Below are 14031 nucleotides of genomic sequence, written 5' to 3' on the forward strand. Positions count from 1 at the left end.
GGTATAGAACTTTCCCCCAGAAATTTGTAGGAATAGGTCCACGCCATCATATAGCCCCGATAGAACGGTACCTTCCGATTTTCGGTATTTTGAATGTTGTGGCCACATTAATCCACCGAAATGGCTGATATTTGTGGTGGAGGGTATAAAAAGTTCGGCCCGACCGAACTTAACGCTTTTCCTACTTGTTAGTTTTTATTTTCGTACATTTTAGATAAATTTCTATGGTAAAGAAAATTTTGTTAGTTTTGCCATTAAAAAAGAAATTGTGTCAAAAAAAGAAATTGTGCCTTTCGTATCAGAACTTGGCTAGTTAAAACCAATCCACTTATATCTCCAACAATAATTCCCAAATATTTCACCACCAAAACCCCTTTGCGTTGTAAAACTCTTAATTCGTACATTTTTCTCGAACATGGCAACCCTTATCAAAAGCGTAAACATTTAGAATGATGGAAGTGGTGGAAGAAGCTGTTGTTTTATCAAACATTGCAAAAAAATATGATTTTCAAAATTACAACATACTGTTTGTTTATAAACAAAAGCAATGGATGCTGTTGGATATATTCAGCAATGATTCCAGCAAATTATTACAAATAATTAAACAATGTAAGTATTTGAAAAGACAGCTGCTGTATCAATTCATTGATTTCTTTGTTTCTACAGCGGAAAATGGAAAATTGAAAGCGGTGGAATTTGTTGAATCAAATGATGGACAAAACCTTATAGCGGTGTTTCGAAATGGTTTACTTACGAATAGACGAACTCTGGCATCAGATGCTATAGATGCACTATTTGAGATTTTATTTGGCATAAATTTAAACAACGAGGCTGACAATTCTTCCGAAGAGGAAACTGGTGGTAATGGAAATGGTGATGATAGACGAATACTAAAGACATATGTAACTACCAAACTTTTTGAGGCTTTGCAAAAGTGTCATGCAGATAGTGATGAGATGCTGTTGCCAAAGGAGGATATAACACTGCCACAAAGGTTTCTTCCGACGCTTTGCAATTATCAAGTGAAAAGTGTTCAATGGCTTTTGACCAAGGAAAACAATCCTTCGAAATTCTCTCCATTCTTTGACAAGTTAACATCAAAAGATAATGAAAGTGTTGTCTACAAACATCGGTTTCTACGCTATGTCCAAAAGAATAAACCAGACACATTGACATTGCCGGCAGGTGGAATTTTGGCCGAAGAAATGGGGTTGGGAAAAACAGTTGAAATGCTTGCCCTGATTTTATTAAATCCCAGAATGGACATACCTTCAACTTCTCAAATTGATTTGGCTTTACAAATACCTATTGGCAAGAAAAGATGCATTAGTGAGAAGGAAGTATTTTGTACATGTAATTCCAAGACAACTAAGAAAACTCTGCAGTGTACAAAATGCCAACTATGGCAGCACATTAAGTGTGTGGCCAAATATAATGCTGACCACGAAGATGACGACATTAATGAGCCATATATCTGTCCCAGTTGTTGGCAAGACGTAATATCAGAACATGGTCTAATTAAGACAAAGGCAACATTTATTGTGTCTCCAAATACCATCAAGTTACAATGGCTTTCGGAAATACGTAGACACATACAGCCAACATTACGAGTCTTGCTATATGATGGTGTATGTGGTGGAAAATGGATAAGTCCTAGACAGTTGGCCAATTATGATGTAGTTCTTACCGATTACAACATATTGACAAAAGAGATTTATTACACCAATGAAAATGCCAGTGAACGTGTAATGCGTAATAAACCACGTTCCATACGTGTTAAAACTCCAATATTAATGTTGGAATGGTATCGGGTTTGTTTAGATGAGGCTCAAATGGTGGAATCAAATCAGTCCCATGTGGCTTCTATGGTGCGCCTGTTACCAGGTGAGGCAATTTTTAAATCATATCAAATTTATTGGAAATAACAATTTCCTCTCTCTCTCAATGTTGTATAGCCATTAATCGTTGGGCCGTAACAGGCACCCCCATACAGAAATCATTAAACGATTTGCAGTCCCTATTGGAATTTGTGGGTTTTGATAGTGTCACCGAGCCAAACACATGGACCAATTTGGTTAATAATTTTGTTCTACAACATGAAACAAATCCGCAAGTGAAAACTTTAGAACTGGTAAAAGTTTTACAAAAGTGTATGTGGCGCACCTGGAAGTCACAAATCGCCGATGAATTGCAAATACCTCCACAACAACAAATTGTGCATCGTATTGAATTTGATAACTTGGAAAAATTCTTCTACAATGAACAGCACGAAGAGTGTCAGGCAATGTTTATGCAAAATGTTTATAAGTATACCAGACGGATGAGTACAATATCCCCACAAATTATGAACATTGTAAGTTGAGGAGGCGTTTGGAAAAAGTCCTCAAAGTAGATCTAGTTGAATTTTACTATCTTTCTTTTTAGATACTACAACCATTTTTGAAAATACGCCAATCGTGTACAATGCCCGTAGTTGTTACCAATAATTCGAATAGTAAAACCCAGGCAGCTCAACAGAAACAGTTCTTACAACCACAAGAATTGCACTCATATTTGAAATCGACTAATGAAATAAGCTGTAAATCAGAGTTACGAGCAATGACCTCAGTCCATAATGGTGGGTATAAGCTGGAAATGTTCTTTACTTCTCTATGCATTACTATAAATGTTTTTTCTTTGTTTTCAAAACATTAGGTTTGGCAGCTTTATATATTATACAAGAAAAATATGAAGATGCCACAAAACACTATAATGCCGTACTTAGGTTGGCCAATGAATATGTCAATATGAATGTAACGTAAGTAGCAAACATTTATACTTGTTCTATATTCGTAACATTTTATTTTGTATTTAATTGCAGTGTCGATAGCCTATTACAAATGCATGCTTTACACAATCTGATGGAAATTAAAAGAATACAATGTTTTGCCAATTCCGATATGGAAATTTATCAAAATCAATATAACACCTTAGAGTGGAAATATTTGAGTACGTATTCCAATACGTTGTCGAACGTTATGTCAACTTATAATGCTGCCGTTAATAAATGTGATAATGAGATAAATGCTCAACTCATCAATAGCATGGCTGAAGGCCTCGATAAACTGCATGTAAACGATACTTCACAGTTGCTGCAAAAAATTTATGAAGATTGTATGCCACGATTTGGTGTAACCAATCCTAAATTGGCTGAAATACAAAGTTCACGTTCGTTACTCTACATTGTGGACTTGTGGTTTGTAAAATTAAATAAATTTATGAAAAAACTTCAACGGGATATTGAAGAATTGAAATATTTCACGGAAAATATTAAGCCAAGACATTTGGTGTGTCCAACGATATGGAAGCGAATAATGCAATTGGTACACAGTGTCTATGATTGTCATTTGAGTGAGATACGTGTAAGTAATAAGGGATTTCAATACAACAAATATAATAAGCAACAATTTGAGATTTCTTTTATTTCATTCCAGGAGCAGGAAACAAATGAAAAGAGGACTAAAGAAAAGAAACCCTTGTGTCAAATGTGCAACATTCGAGATGTAATAAATCAATTTGAATGCTTACTTTTTGACAAAGTTATAGACAAGGATACAAATATAACAGAGGGTTTGGAAAATCACTCACTTGAAATGCTGCTTTGTAAAAGTATGTTTTCTCAATGAAATGATATTTTGAAGATCTTTCACCAAATTCCCTACTCCCTCTCTTTTAAATTCACAGTAACTTTTGCCTATCTTAAAAATAAACAATCTGACACGACTTTGGTTAAAACAATGGAGAATAATTGGCTGTATTTGGAAAACCTACAGAACCTGTGTAAACGATTAATTAAACTATGGATTGAAATTGAGTTTACCATCAAAGCCTATGATGAGTTGGACATGTGCAAATTGAGAATAACCTTAACAGATGATCCCGATGATAAATCAATATTCAAAATATTTGAACATGAAGTTGAACAACGAATAGTCGATCAACAAAATGAGTTGCAGGTGGCTCAAAGACAATTCACCATCAAATTGGCCAGATTGAAGTATATTAAACATTTGGAAAGCAACAAGGAAATTGGAGCTTGTCCAATTTGTCATCTATCAGAAGAAGATAGGGTAAGTAAAAAAAAAAACGAAAACGTGTTTGAAATTGTGGGCCTTATTCTGAACGTAATATCCGCACTTTAGTCTCTTTATCTTCAGAGTAACCGCTTATATCTTGGAATTGTTTAAATATGTTCAAATTTTAATTTTATAAAGAAAAAATATTTAAATTTTCTTCCCTTCTGTATATTCCTTAGTACGCTGTTCTCGAATGTGGTCATCATATATGTTTTCCATGTTTAAAATCCATGAAACAATACAATAGGAGTGTTTGTTTTAAATGTTCCATATGTCGCAATGTCCAACAGCATTCAAAGTAAGGCAAATTAATTTTATTTTACAAAACAACAATAATAACTTTTACTCTGAGATCACACAAAATTAATTTTGAATAAATTATATTTACAAATACTGTTTCCCCACAGCATTTACTATATAAGCAAGTCCAAAACTATTCTCCCCGAAAACAAAATTGTAAAGGGAAATTACTCGTCCAAAATAACCTTTATTGTGAGGCTAATTTTAAATTTACAAAGCCAAGAAACTGCCGAAGGTGAAGAGAATTATTTAAAAATTTTAATTTTTTCCCAGTGGTTGCCAATACTGCAATCAATTGCGGCTGCCCTCAAAGAAAATGAAATTAAATACCGATTACAATGTACACCGCAAACATTAGAGGAATTCAAGGTATGTATTTGTTATCAAAATAAACATTTCCTTATACTAAAAATTCCCTCAATAATGTTTTGAAAAAATTAGAATCCAAGTCTCAACATTACCTGTTTGTTAATGCCTTTCATAAAAGGTTCTAAAGGTTTAAATTTAGTTGAGGCCAATCATGTATTCTTGGTTGAACCAATTCTAAATCCTGGCGAAGAATTGCAAGCTATTGGACGAGTACATCGTATTGGACAAACTAGGTATGTAGATCTGATTTCCGAAACTTTCTTGAATTACTAAATATTAAATGATCCTATTTTTAGAGCCACAACTGTACATCGTTTTATTATGGAGGACTCAATTGAAGAAAATATTCATGATTTTGTATCATCAACAGCGCTAAAAGACAGCGGCGGCGACACAAGTGGTGTGGAACAAAAATGGGAATTTAATAATGTTTCACTCAGTGATTTTGAAAATCTTTTTATATTAAGAAATCAGCACTAATTTCTCACTAAATTGTCAGTATTTTTTCGCACAACCTACATTCTGCACGTAAAAACATTGTAGTATTAATATAGACTATATATACTCGTACATGTATATATTCCAAATTTAGTATACTTACATTACAAAATGTACTTTTTTATTTATATATAATTTTTTATCGCCAAAATAATTGAATTTCAATAAAGGCTTTTGGTTATATTTTTCTGGAATTTTGTGAGTTGTAGTTAATTAAAGCCATTCCATCAGAGAAAACATGAGTCTCATGTCAGGACGAAACTCCTTTATTTTGAGACTTTAAATTTTCTTGGTGGTGCGGATATTAAAAATATTGAAAATAACACTATCATGCTTCCGGTGATGTATATCGGATGTATAAGTGAAAAAGTTCATAAAAACAATGAAAAAAAGATTGAATCATTAGTGAAAATTGTGGATTTGATTTTTAATATCATGGCTCGTTTACCTATGTCGGTTGAGGGAGACCCTATACTTCCGTCTTTCGCGAGCAGTCATGAAAAAGGATGAAAAAATAGGAAAAGGTCGCTAAATGTTGCTGTCCTCTAACGTTTACCCTCAATCGATAGTCTAAATTAGGAATATACACTTTAAGATCAAAGATGTGTCTCGTCGAAATTCCTTTTAGAGAATTTGTAATCAGTTTTACCCTGTTCGTCTGTCTGGCTGGAGCGCACGATAACTCGAACGACTCAACCGATTTGACCCAAACTTTGGATGTCGTAATATTTTATCCAAACATAGTTTAAGTATGAAGATTGGTCTTATCGGTCCACACTTTCGGGTAGCTTTCCAACAAAAATTCAAATATATAGTGTGAATATAGTGTGGATAAAGTTCTCGGAGTACATCCCCCATCTATCGGAGCGTCAGCTGCCACGACAAACTAGAGTAGTTTTGCCTCAACTACGCTCTATTGCAGTCGCCTAAATTGTTATTGGGCGGAAATCGATTGCGCCGTGCAAGACATCTGCCTAGTATGCAGCATGGACCCGCACGACACAAAGCACCTTTTCAACTGCCCCGCCAAACCTACTCATCTAACTCCAGTGGATCTATGGCAAATTACTATGGAAACAAAGATCCCTCTTGTGACATGGGTTAACGTTATCCGATCCCTACAATCTTTCACATATAAGGTTTTTGGGCCGCCCTAATGTGCATTTTCCTGCCGGCACCAACTAAACTCGATAACATACGAATTGAGCATCCGACTAGCTCGAAACCATTTCATATCAGCCATCCACCTCAAATGAAAAAAAATAGTACCCGATGTCAAAATCGTACAATCTTCCCATATATTGTCCTTCCTATGCCGTCTTGAGGATGTGGAATTTCAGTAAGGTAGAGGTTAAACAGATCTGCATCCTGCACATGTTAACATCGGTGTGGTGTAGTAGATGTAGGGAATGGGTCTTAGCCGCTTCAATAACTACTGCGATAGTAGTAGTACTGTTGTTATTGGAGAGCGTGTCTCCAACTTCGTCGTCGGTATTCGGAACATCCCCGCAGTCTTCCAACAACATCAAATCGTCTCTGTGAGACGTACATTTCTGAACCATGAAAAAGTCGATTGGGATTTTTACCAATCACCGCTTCAGAGAGCTGTCCATTCCCTTAGATCCTCGGGACCCTGAGAGAATTTTCCAGGACATATTCGCAGCTGCAGCCGCTCGTGGATCGAATATCCGAAATCACACAAAATGTCCTTGCAGATGTGACGGGACTAGGAAGCTTTGTCGTACGAACCCTGAGAAACCAAGAGTTATTTTAATCGGCAATCTATAGTGCTCCCTCACAAGGCGAAGAGGAGTGTGCTACGCCGAATAAGAGCCCTCCAAGCCGGGGAGGTACCATGTTGCGGACGTCATCCGAAATGCGTAATCGTCCAAAGCGTTAAGCCCACACGGAATCTCAATGGTAATGCTTCAGTCACTGGATGAACCCGGAGTTGAGTATTTTACAAGTGTCCTCAATTTGTCGTTAGCCACTGATATTGTACTACAAGGCGGAAAGTTGACAAGGTGGTACCGCAACTGAAGCCAGGCAGGATGCCAGCACGGGCGAATCGTACTGGTCGATTCCCATCCTATGGGCAGTAATGCATATCCTAGAGGCACTACTTCTCCCAAGATGGGTATCAGTTTTCCAGCATGAATTCATTACTCATCCCCATCACTTGCCTAATGTCACATGGATTCCGGAAAATGCATAGTACCACAAAAACCAGAGCTCTTGACCTATAGCATGCCTTAGATACCGTCAACCGTGCCAATCTGTTTGAGGACATAGAGAAGACTTCCCTCTTCAACTATAATTGTGGACCCCATTCCCAGAACCCCAGTGGAATTCAGAAACAAGAAGTGTAAGACCCGTTGTGTGAAACAGGGAGTTTCCTCAGCCGGGGTGATATCTCCGCAGCGGTTTAACATCTACATACATATACATATGTTCCCATGCACATCCCCGAAGGGACACTGGAGACTTCTCTCAGTGATATGGGACCTAATTTTAATCGCCTAGACCGAACGGTGTGTTTTCGACACTACTTATAGAGAAGTTTAACTTGGCTGGAATACTCAGGATATGTCGCCTACATTGCACTGAGGGGTATTTTGCCACCGTTGGAAAGTATGATGTGTTTGCCCGGCCTGGGAATCGAACGGCATACCTTATGGTGCTTACCATTGCACCACGGTGGCACCCTCTTTAATCTTTATCATTCTGAAATTCCAAGCAATAGACCGGTCTGTGGTATACTTTGCGCCACCAGTGTGGTATGCAAATGTTAGCGCTACGAATTGGAAGAATATTCAAATATTCTAGAATGCCGCCCTGAAGACTGCAACAGGGTCCTCCTAATGGCAGCTAAACAAATGCACCGTATCGTGCACTAAGTCAGCTAAATAGGACCGGACGCCATGACCGTACAATCGACCGCATACATTACGATTTCCCTCTACGGATCTTTGACTTTTAATTACCGAATTCCACAAACGACTGGCGTCCCACATATAGTAGATTAACCAACGCTTCAAACACGTCTGGAGTAGAGTTGGGTAATCTAGTTCCTTGTACTAGTTCCAAAACGTATGAGTAGCATCATGAAATATAACGTGTGATGTTAAGTATACGCATATTGTTCAAAGAAAATATGTGGGTCATTGGAACTGCGAAGTGAACTAGATAGTTCCATATAGCTCCTTTGACACAACTCTAGTCTGGAGAGTGGTCTTCTCTGTATCCTCGAACAGCTTGATGCAGTATCTGCTTGGGTGTTACTGCCGTGAGCATCCCTGCCACTATCTAGTGGATAGGCTTTCCACACCCAGGCCCGTCAGGAGAGACCTTTATGATCTGAACCTATTTGCGTTGCTACACCAACGCGAAAGATGGAGAGAGGCGACAGACAGTGATGAAAGAACACTTTTCGACAATTCTTTAACCGAATGAGGTCAAAACACACGTATTGTCGGCTAAATAATAATAAAGCCATTGACCGATAGGTTACCAGCCGAATTGGTATGTATCAGGCAGCCAATTAGGTCTTGAGATTGAACCTGTGTCCACTAAAGAGGATAAAATATTACAGAGGCATTAATTTCATTCTCATCACACATTAAATGACATAAAAACAGCTTAGTAGCAGCAGTCGTCATTTCAATAAGAGTGAATTCAGTTTTAGGAAACATATTTACCCATAGTACAAAATAATCTAACAATAGGTCTATCTGGTTACCATAAAACTTGTAACAATTTGTACCAATTGTTGCTGGAAGTCGTCTTTTAACACAAAAAGCCAGCAAAAGAGATCGAGTCGAGAGAGACATGTTGACAGTTCTTTTACTGAGAGTTTGCAAATTCTTGCTGGACAAATTTCTTCTAGCAAGCACTCGTAACTCTTCTTCTTCCTGAAAACAATCAATCAGCTGTTTTTAATTATTCGGTGATTTATGTTTGTGAAAATTAAAAACAATTTTATTGTGAAAATGCATGCCTAATTGTATTTTTTCGAAGAACAAAGTTGCAAAGTGGAAAAATTCCTTTTTTGGGCCATTTTCTTTTTTTATTTTAAATAAAATACATCATTTTTACTTCCTTTGGTTCCTTTATTGGCGGACAAATTGTTCTGTTTTGGCAAGTCAGCTGATTGCTTGCTGGTTTTGCTGGGAAGGTGTCTGTTTACTTTTTACAGTTTTCTAGCATAAGATAATAAAAACCCCTTACTCTCTAAGAAAGTTCTTGCTGGACAATTCTTGCTGGGAAAGTAACCAGACAGACCTAATATCACATTAGTATTGGCTAAGAAGGTTGCATGCTTTAACTGTTCTGAAAGTGAACTCAAATCGCTTCTTTGTCGCCTTGCAATGCTAATGCTTACAATGCTCACAACAAATTTGAACTATCAAATCATTGTCCGATGATGAACCCCACACGAGAGATTTTCGGAAATTTTTTAATTTATGCTGGAGTGTTAAATGTCAAAATAAACTTCGTCCAGCATTCATTAACTTGTTTTGTACAGAATTTATTCAGTTCTTTTCTAAAGCACATTTCTAGCAATTTTAAATATTTGCAAATTATAGTTCAAATAATAATTCAATGCTTAGCTCAACCCTCCCCATCTGAATTGATAACATTTATGTTTGATATTCAAAACAAAAGGACCGATAATTATTCAGGGAAGGAAACAAGAGATGACGGAATCAAATGATGCAATTCACAAAGAGCATCCCTCCTTTTGTGTATGTGTGTGATTGCGTGTGTGTGTGGTTTTGTTGTGACTGAAAGAGATTCTGTTTTTCAGAACTGAAAAAAAAACATATCCTTAAGAATATCCGTTTCCTTATATCCTTGACGTACATAGCCAAACAATTGCACAGATAAACCACCTGTTTGTTAGTTAACACAGCTCACACTGTAATCGGCATTAATATTTCCCCACTACACACTCTGCTCACCGCTCACTCACTCATCGCTTAATACGACTCGCACAGTCAGTACATAGTGCGACAAGATACCAACAGGCTGTAGATAACAATGAAGCACACCGATGAAGTATATCTATAGTCAGTCGGGAGAGACATAACACAACAAACGGCAAAACATAGGACGGAATGGAAATGTTGGAAAACAAAATTAGGGGGAGGTAAAAAACAGCGGTGAAATAAGTATCCTCAAATGCAAAATTTAATGATTGTTTCCAAAATCTTAAAATAATTAAGTCTTGTGGGATTCAATAAGTTCTCTTGAAATTCCTTAAAATCCACTTTTATAATTGATGTGCGTTTAGTGTCCTCTTTGGCTTCTTCTTTTTTTATACCCATCTTTAAAAAAACACATTTAACTGCTCCTAATTTGCCGTTAGTTAAATGGCCTTAGCCTAGGACTGTACAAAAAAACAGTAACAGGATTGGTGGATCCAAAATCATCATAACCCTAACAAGTTCGTAGGTATGAAAAGAAGTTTTGGAAGTTTAAATTTTTGGGTGTTTATAGTTCTAATTCTTCCACTAATAGATCTAATCAACACAGTCTACGAGTATACAAAAATCATAATCCTTCTTATATTTCAAAAATTCCTCGATCGTTCAGCTTAACTCCAACGAGAAATTAATTAAAAATTAATGATAAAAAGATCTTCGCCCTACAGGCAAAATTTTCAAATAAATAAATCAGCTTGAGCCAGACTGGTGTTTGAACCTACGTTCTCGAAAACATATGAAAAATGTTATCACGACGTTTTAGCGTTCAAAGCCAAACTCATAACTTCTGAAGGTTCAATGGGAAAAAAGCTCATCAATGCAAAAAACAAATTGCATTTGAAAAATCAATGCTCGATGACAAGCTTAGCATTTATTAAAATATTGCAGTTACAGGGTACAGGGTGTGCGTTGCCAAAAAAGCCACCGATATGTCTGATCTGTCTAACCGGCCACATGATTTGGTGGTTGTGTGGGTTCGAATCTTTGGCTTTCCACTTTCGATACGAGAAGTGGTCTTAAACTGGATTAAATCACAAAAGTGATTGGACTTGGTCACAAAAAACTACCTTTCATGAAAATGTCAAAAACAATCCTCCAATCAGCTTTACCTACATTGCTTTGTAGGAGGTCAACAAGGTTTTTTGCCAGTACCCATTTTGCTGTAGACCAACGACTTGAGGACCTTGTTCCTTTTCGCAAATAGATGTGGCTTGCGCGGTCGGTTTTATTCTGATATCAGGGTAGTTAGTGGCCGGAATCAGGACATCGACCAATATGTTCAGGGGGAGCCTCATTTTAGCCATCCAGGTGGTGAACGGTGTGGCTGTAGATTTAGCGGCAAATATTTTCATAATCCTCAGATGGAAGAACTGTACTAAGTTAACGATGTAGAAATTTAACTCATCACATATGCCATGGACGATGGGACCTGATGCCAAGATCGTACAATTATTCGCATACATTACAATCTCTATACCATCGGGAGGATGTGGAATTTCAGAAAGGTAGACGTTACATATTTCGGAGATATTCATGGGGAATTCTCTGTTTTACTCTACGGATCTTCGACTTCTTATTTCCGAATTCCACAAACTACTGGCGTTGCCGCATAGAGTTGATTATCCAACTTTTCAAACATGACTAAAGGAAAGTCTTCATTGTGTCCTCGAACAGCTTTGCATAGCTGACGGTATAGTAGGCCTTCGAAAGGTCAAGAGCCAGCATGAGTATTCGGTCGCATGGCCTGTTCTAGTTCAGTTATCGACTGATGGGGAAACAGCTTATTATGGGGAAGAGCGGTGCCTCTAGGATCTTCGCTACTGGAGACAACAAGCAAAATCGACCCGCATGATTCGCTGCAACTGGCATAATTGCCTGGCTTCAATAACGGGAGGACACTTGTCAAATATTCAACTCCGGGTTAATCCATTTGCTTAAGCAATACCATTGAAATTTCGTGTGGGCTCAAACATTTGGATTATTACGCGTTTCGGATGAAATCTGCAAAATAGCTTATCGTAAATTACTATGGTACCTCCTCGGTCGAGAGGACTCTTATACGGCGTAGCACACTCCTCTTAGCGCTATCATTCTCGGGGTGCTCTATAAACTTCCGGTTAAAATAACACTCGCAAATTTTCGGAACTGCTACTGTGTTGATGTCCCACAAAATACTCTCAGATACCTGAGGAGCTGAGCAAAATCGAGAGAGAGGCAAATTAAAGAGAGAATTAATATTTAATTTTTTTTTGATGTTTCAATCTAAGGCAATGATCAGCTCTCAGTTATGAAGTCGTATGGACTGTTAACGTAGACGATAATCGGAAGATGGTCTGAGCCATGGGCAAATGCTGGTTGTCCCACAAAATACTCTCAGCTACCTGAGGATCTAAGGGAGTGATCAGCTCTCAGTTATGAAGTCGTATGGTCTGTTAACGTAGACGATGATCGGAAGATGACCTGAGCCATGGGCAATGGCGGGTTGCCAGGTCATGTCATTTATCAAACCATGTGCCACAATGGTGATATACGACGAACTGTGGAAATTTCCTCTTGCCTAGTTCACCGTGCAAAATGTGGTCACTGCCTAGGACGGAATGCCAAAGCTCATGATGGGAATTGAAGTCTCCTAGCAGAAGACGGTTCTTGTCCTCCAAAAGCTATCTAATGTCGAGCCTATAACGAAGGGGACAGCTATTTATCGGCGGTATGTACACATTAAGCAACTCTCCCTGGTAGGAGAAACACTGGGCGATGTTCTGGCGCAGCAAGCAGTAACATAACATCAGCCTTGAAATTGCACAGATACCATACATCCATTACATGGCACCTATGCTGACATGTGGAACAGATCCATGACCCGGGCTTATTCTCTATCCCGAAACGGACCAAAAGAGCTAAGAGCAGAAATTCCGAGATATACTGCCGCTTTCGTGGTGATAACATATCCAAAACAAACACATAATTGTTGAGGTGATGAACCCTAATCGAAGATTCCTTCGAGTCTTTCTGGCGCAAAGAACCGGCCGCCGTGTGCCCATCAGTTGTTGTTGTTGTTGTAACAGTTCATATACTGTATGCAGCGGTGCCAAATTGGTGGTTTTCCCACTACTTGTGGTGATTTTTGACGTACAAAAAACACTGTTTAAGCAGGAATGTCAACTGTTTTAAGGTAAAAATCGCTACAGACCTATGGTGCGTATGTGGCTGTAGCGATTTTTACCTCTAAGCAGTTGGCATCCATGACTGTATGTTTGCTGGACTGATGTTTTACACGTGTCATCGTTCCTTGCCCTATAGGAATTTAGTTGGCTGCACCATCCTGAGCGCAGTTGAGCCAAAACTACTCTGGTTTGTAGTGGCAACTGCCGCTCCTCAGCTGCGATTGATGGGATATGTTCTTCAAGGACCGCATTCGCACTATAGTTGTTTATGGCATCAGCGACTGCATCCATGTAACCAGCTTGATAGGCTTGCTGATCTAGTAGTTCTCTCTTGTAACATTGGACCACTCTTTCTAGATCATGAAAATCCCTCCTAACATGCCTGAGTGTGGGGTCCTATCCACCATATGGTGTCATGTTGCTGCCACTGGAAAGAATTTCCGAATTATCATGGACACAATTTTAGCGAAAAATTTTGTATTTTAGTGGGAAATGAATGGACTGATATGGCACATCTTCGATTTAGATCTAAGTTTGGACAAAATATTACGAGTGGGAAAGTTTAGATCAAATTGTTTGATCGGTTCGAGGGTTATCGTG

The 14031-nt window shown here is 38.1% G+C and overlaps 1 protein-coding gene across 2 annotated transcripts; it reads left to right on the forward strand.

Moving 5' to 3' along the window:
* Nucleotides 1-207: 207 nt before the first annotated feature.
* Nucleotides 208-5476, forward strand: LOC141399406 (E3 ubiquitin-protein ligase SHPRH). 2 transcript variants are annotated; one of them, XM_073978077.1, is made up of 12 exons: nucleotides 208-609; nucleotides 667-1884; nucleotides 1956-2353; nucleotides 2425-2617; nucleotides 2695-2797; nucleotides 2861-3401; nucleotides 3474-3648; nucleotides 3724-4109; nucleotides 4295-4413; nucleotides 4523-4784; nucleotides 4857-5017; nucleotides 5081-5476. In XM_073978077.1, exons 1-12 carry the CDS (start codon nucleotides 450-452, stop codon nucleotides 5262-5264), a joined length of 3900 nt encoding a protein of 1299 aa, XP_073834178.1. In that variant the 5' UTR covers nucleotides 208-449; the 3' UTR covers nucleotides 5265-5476. The 2 variants fall into 2 exon arrangements, with proteins under 2 accessions (XP_073834178.1, XP_073834180.1); XM_073978079.1 differs by having other exon boundaries at nucleotides 257-609; nucleotides 3477-3648.
* Nucleotides 5477-14031: the final 8555 nt, after the last annotated feature.

The sequence above is a fragment of the Musca autumnalis genome, unplaced genomic scaffold (assembly GCF_047663935.1).
Source record: "Musca autumnalis isolate F117 unplaced genomic scaffold, ASM4766393v1 scaffold_3, whole genome shotgun sequence".
Classification (NCBI taxonomy): Eukaryota; Metazoa; Arthropoda; class Insecta; order Diptera; family Muscidae; genus Musca; species Musca autumnalis.

Bases quoted from the DNA above. Each gene is read 5' to 3' on its own strand.
- LOC141399406 (XM_073978077.1), top strand. From the start codon at position 450: ATGATGGAAGTGGTGGAAGAAGCTGTTGTTTTATCAAACATTGCAAAA. The intron at 3,649-3,723 runs GTATGTTTTCTC...TTAAATTCACAG, and splicing joins TGAAATGCTGCTTTGTAAAA to TAACTTTTGCCTATCTTAAA. The intron at 4,785-4,856 runs GTATGTATTTGT...TGAAAAAATTAG, and splicing joins AAACATTAGAGGAATTCAAG to AATCCAAGTCTCAACATTAC.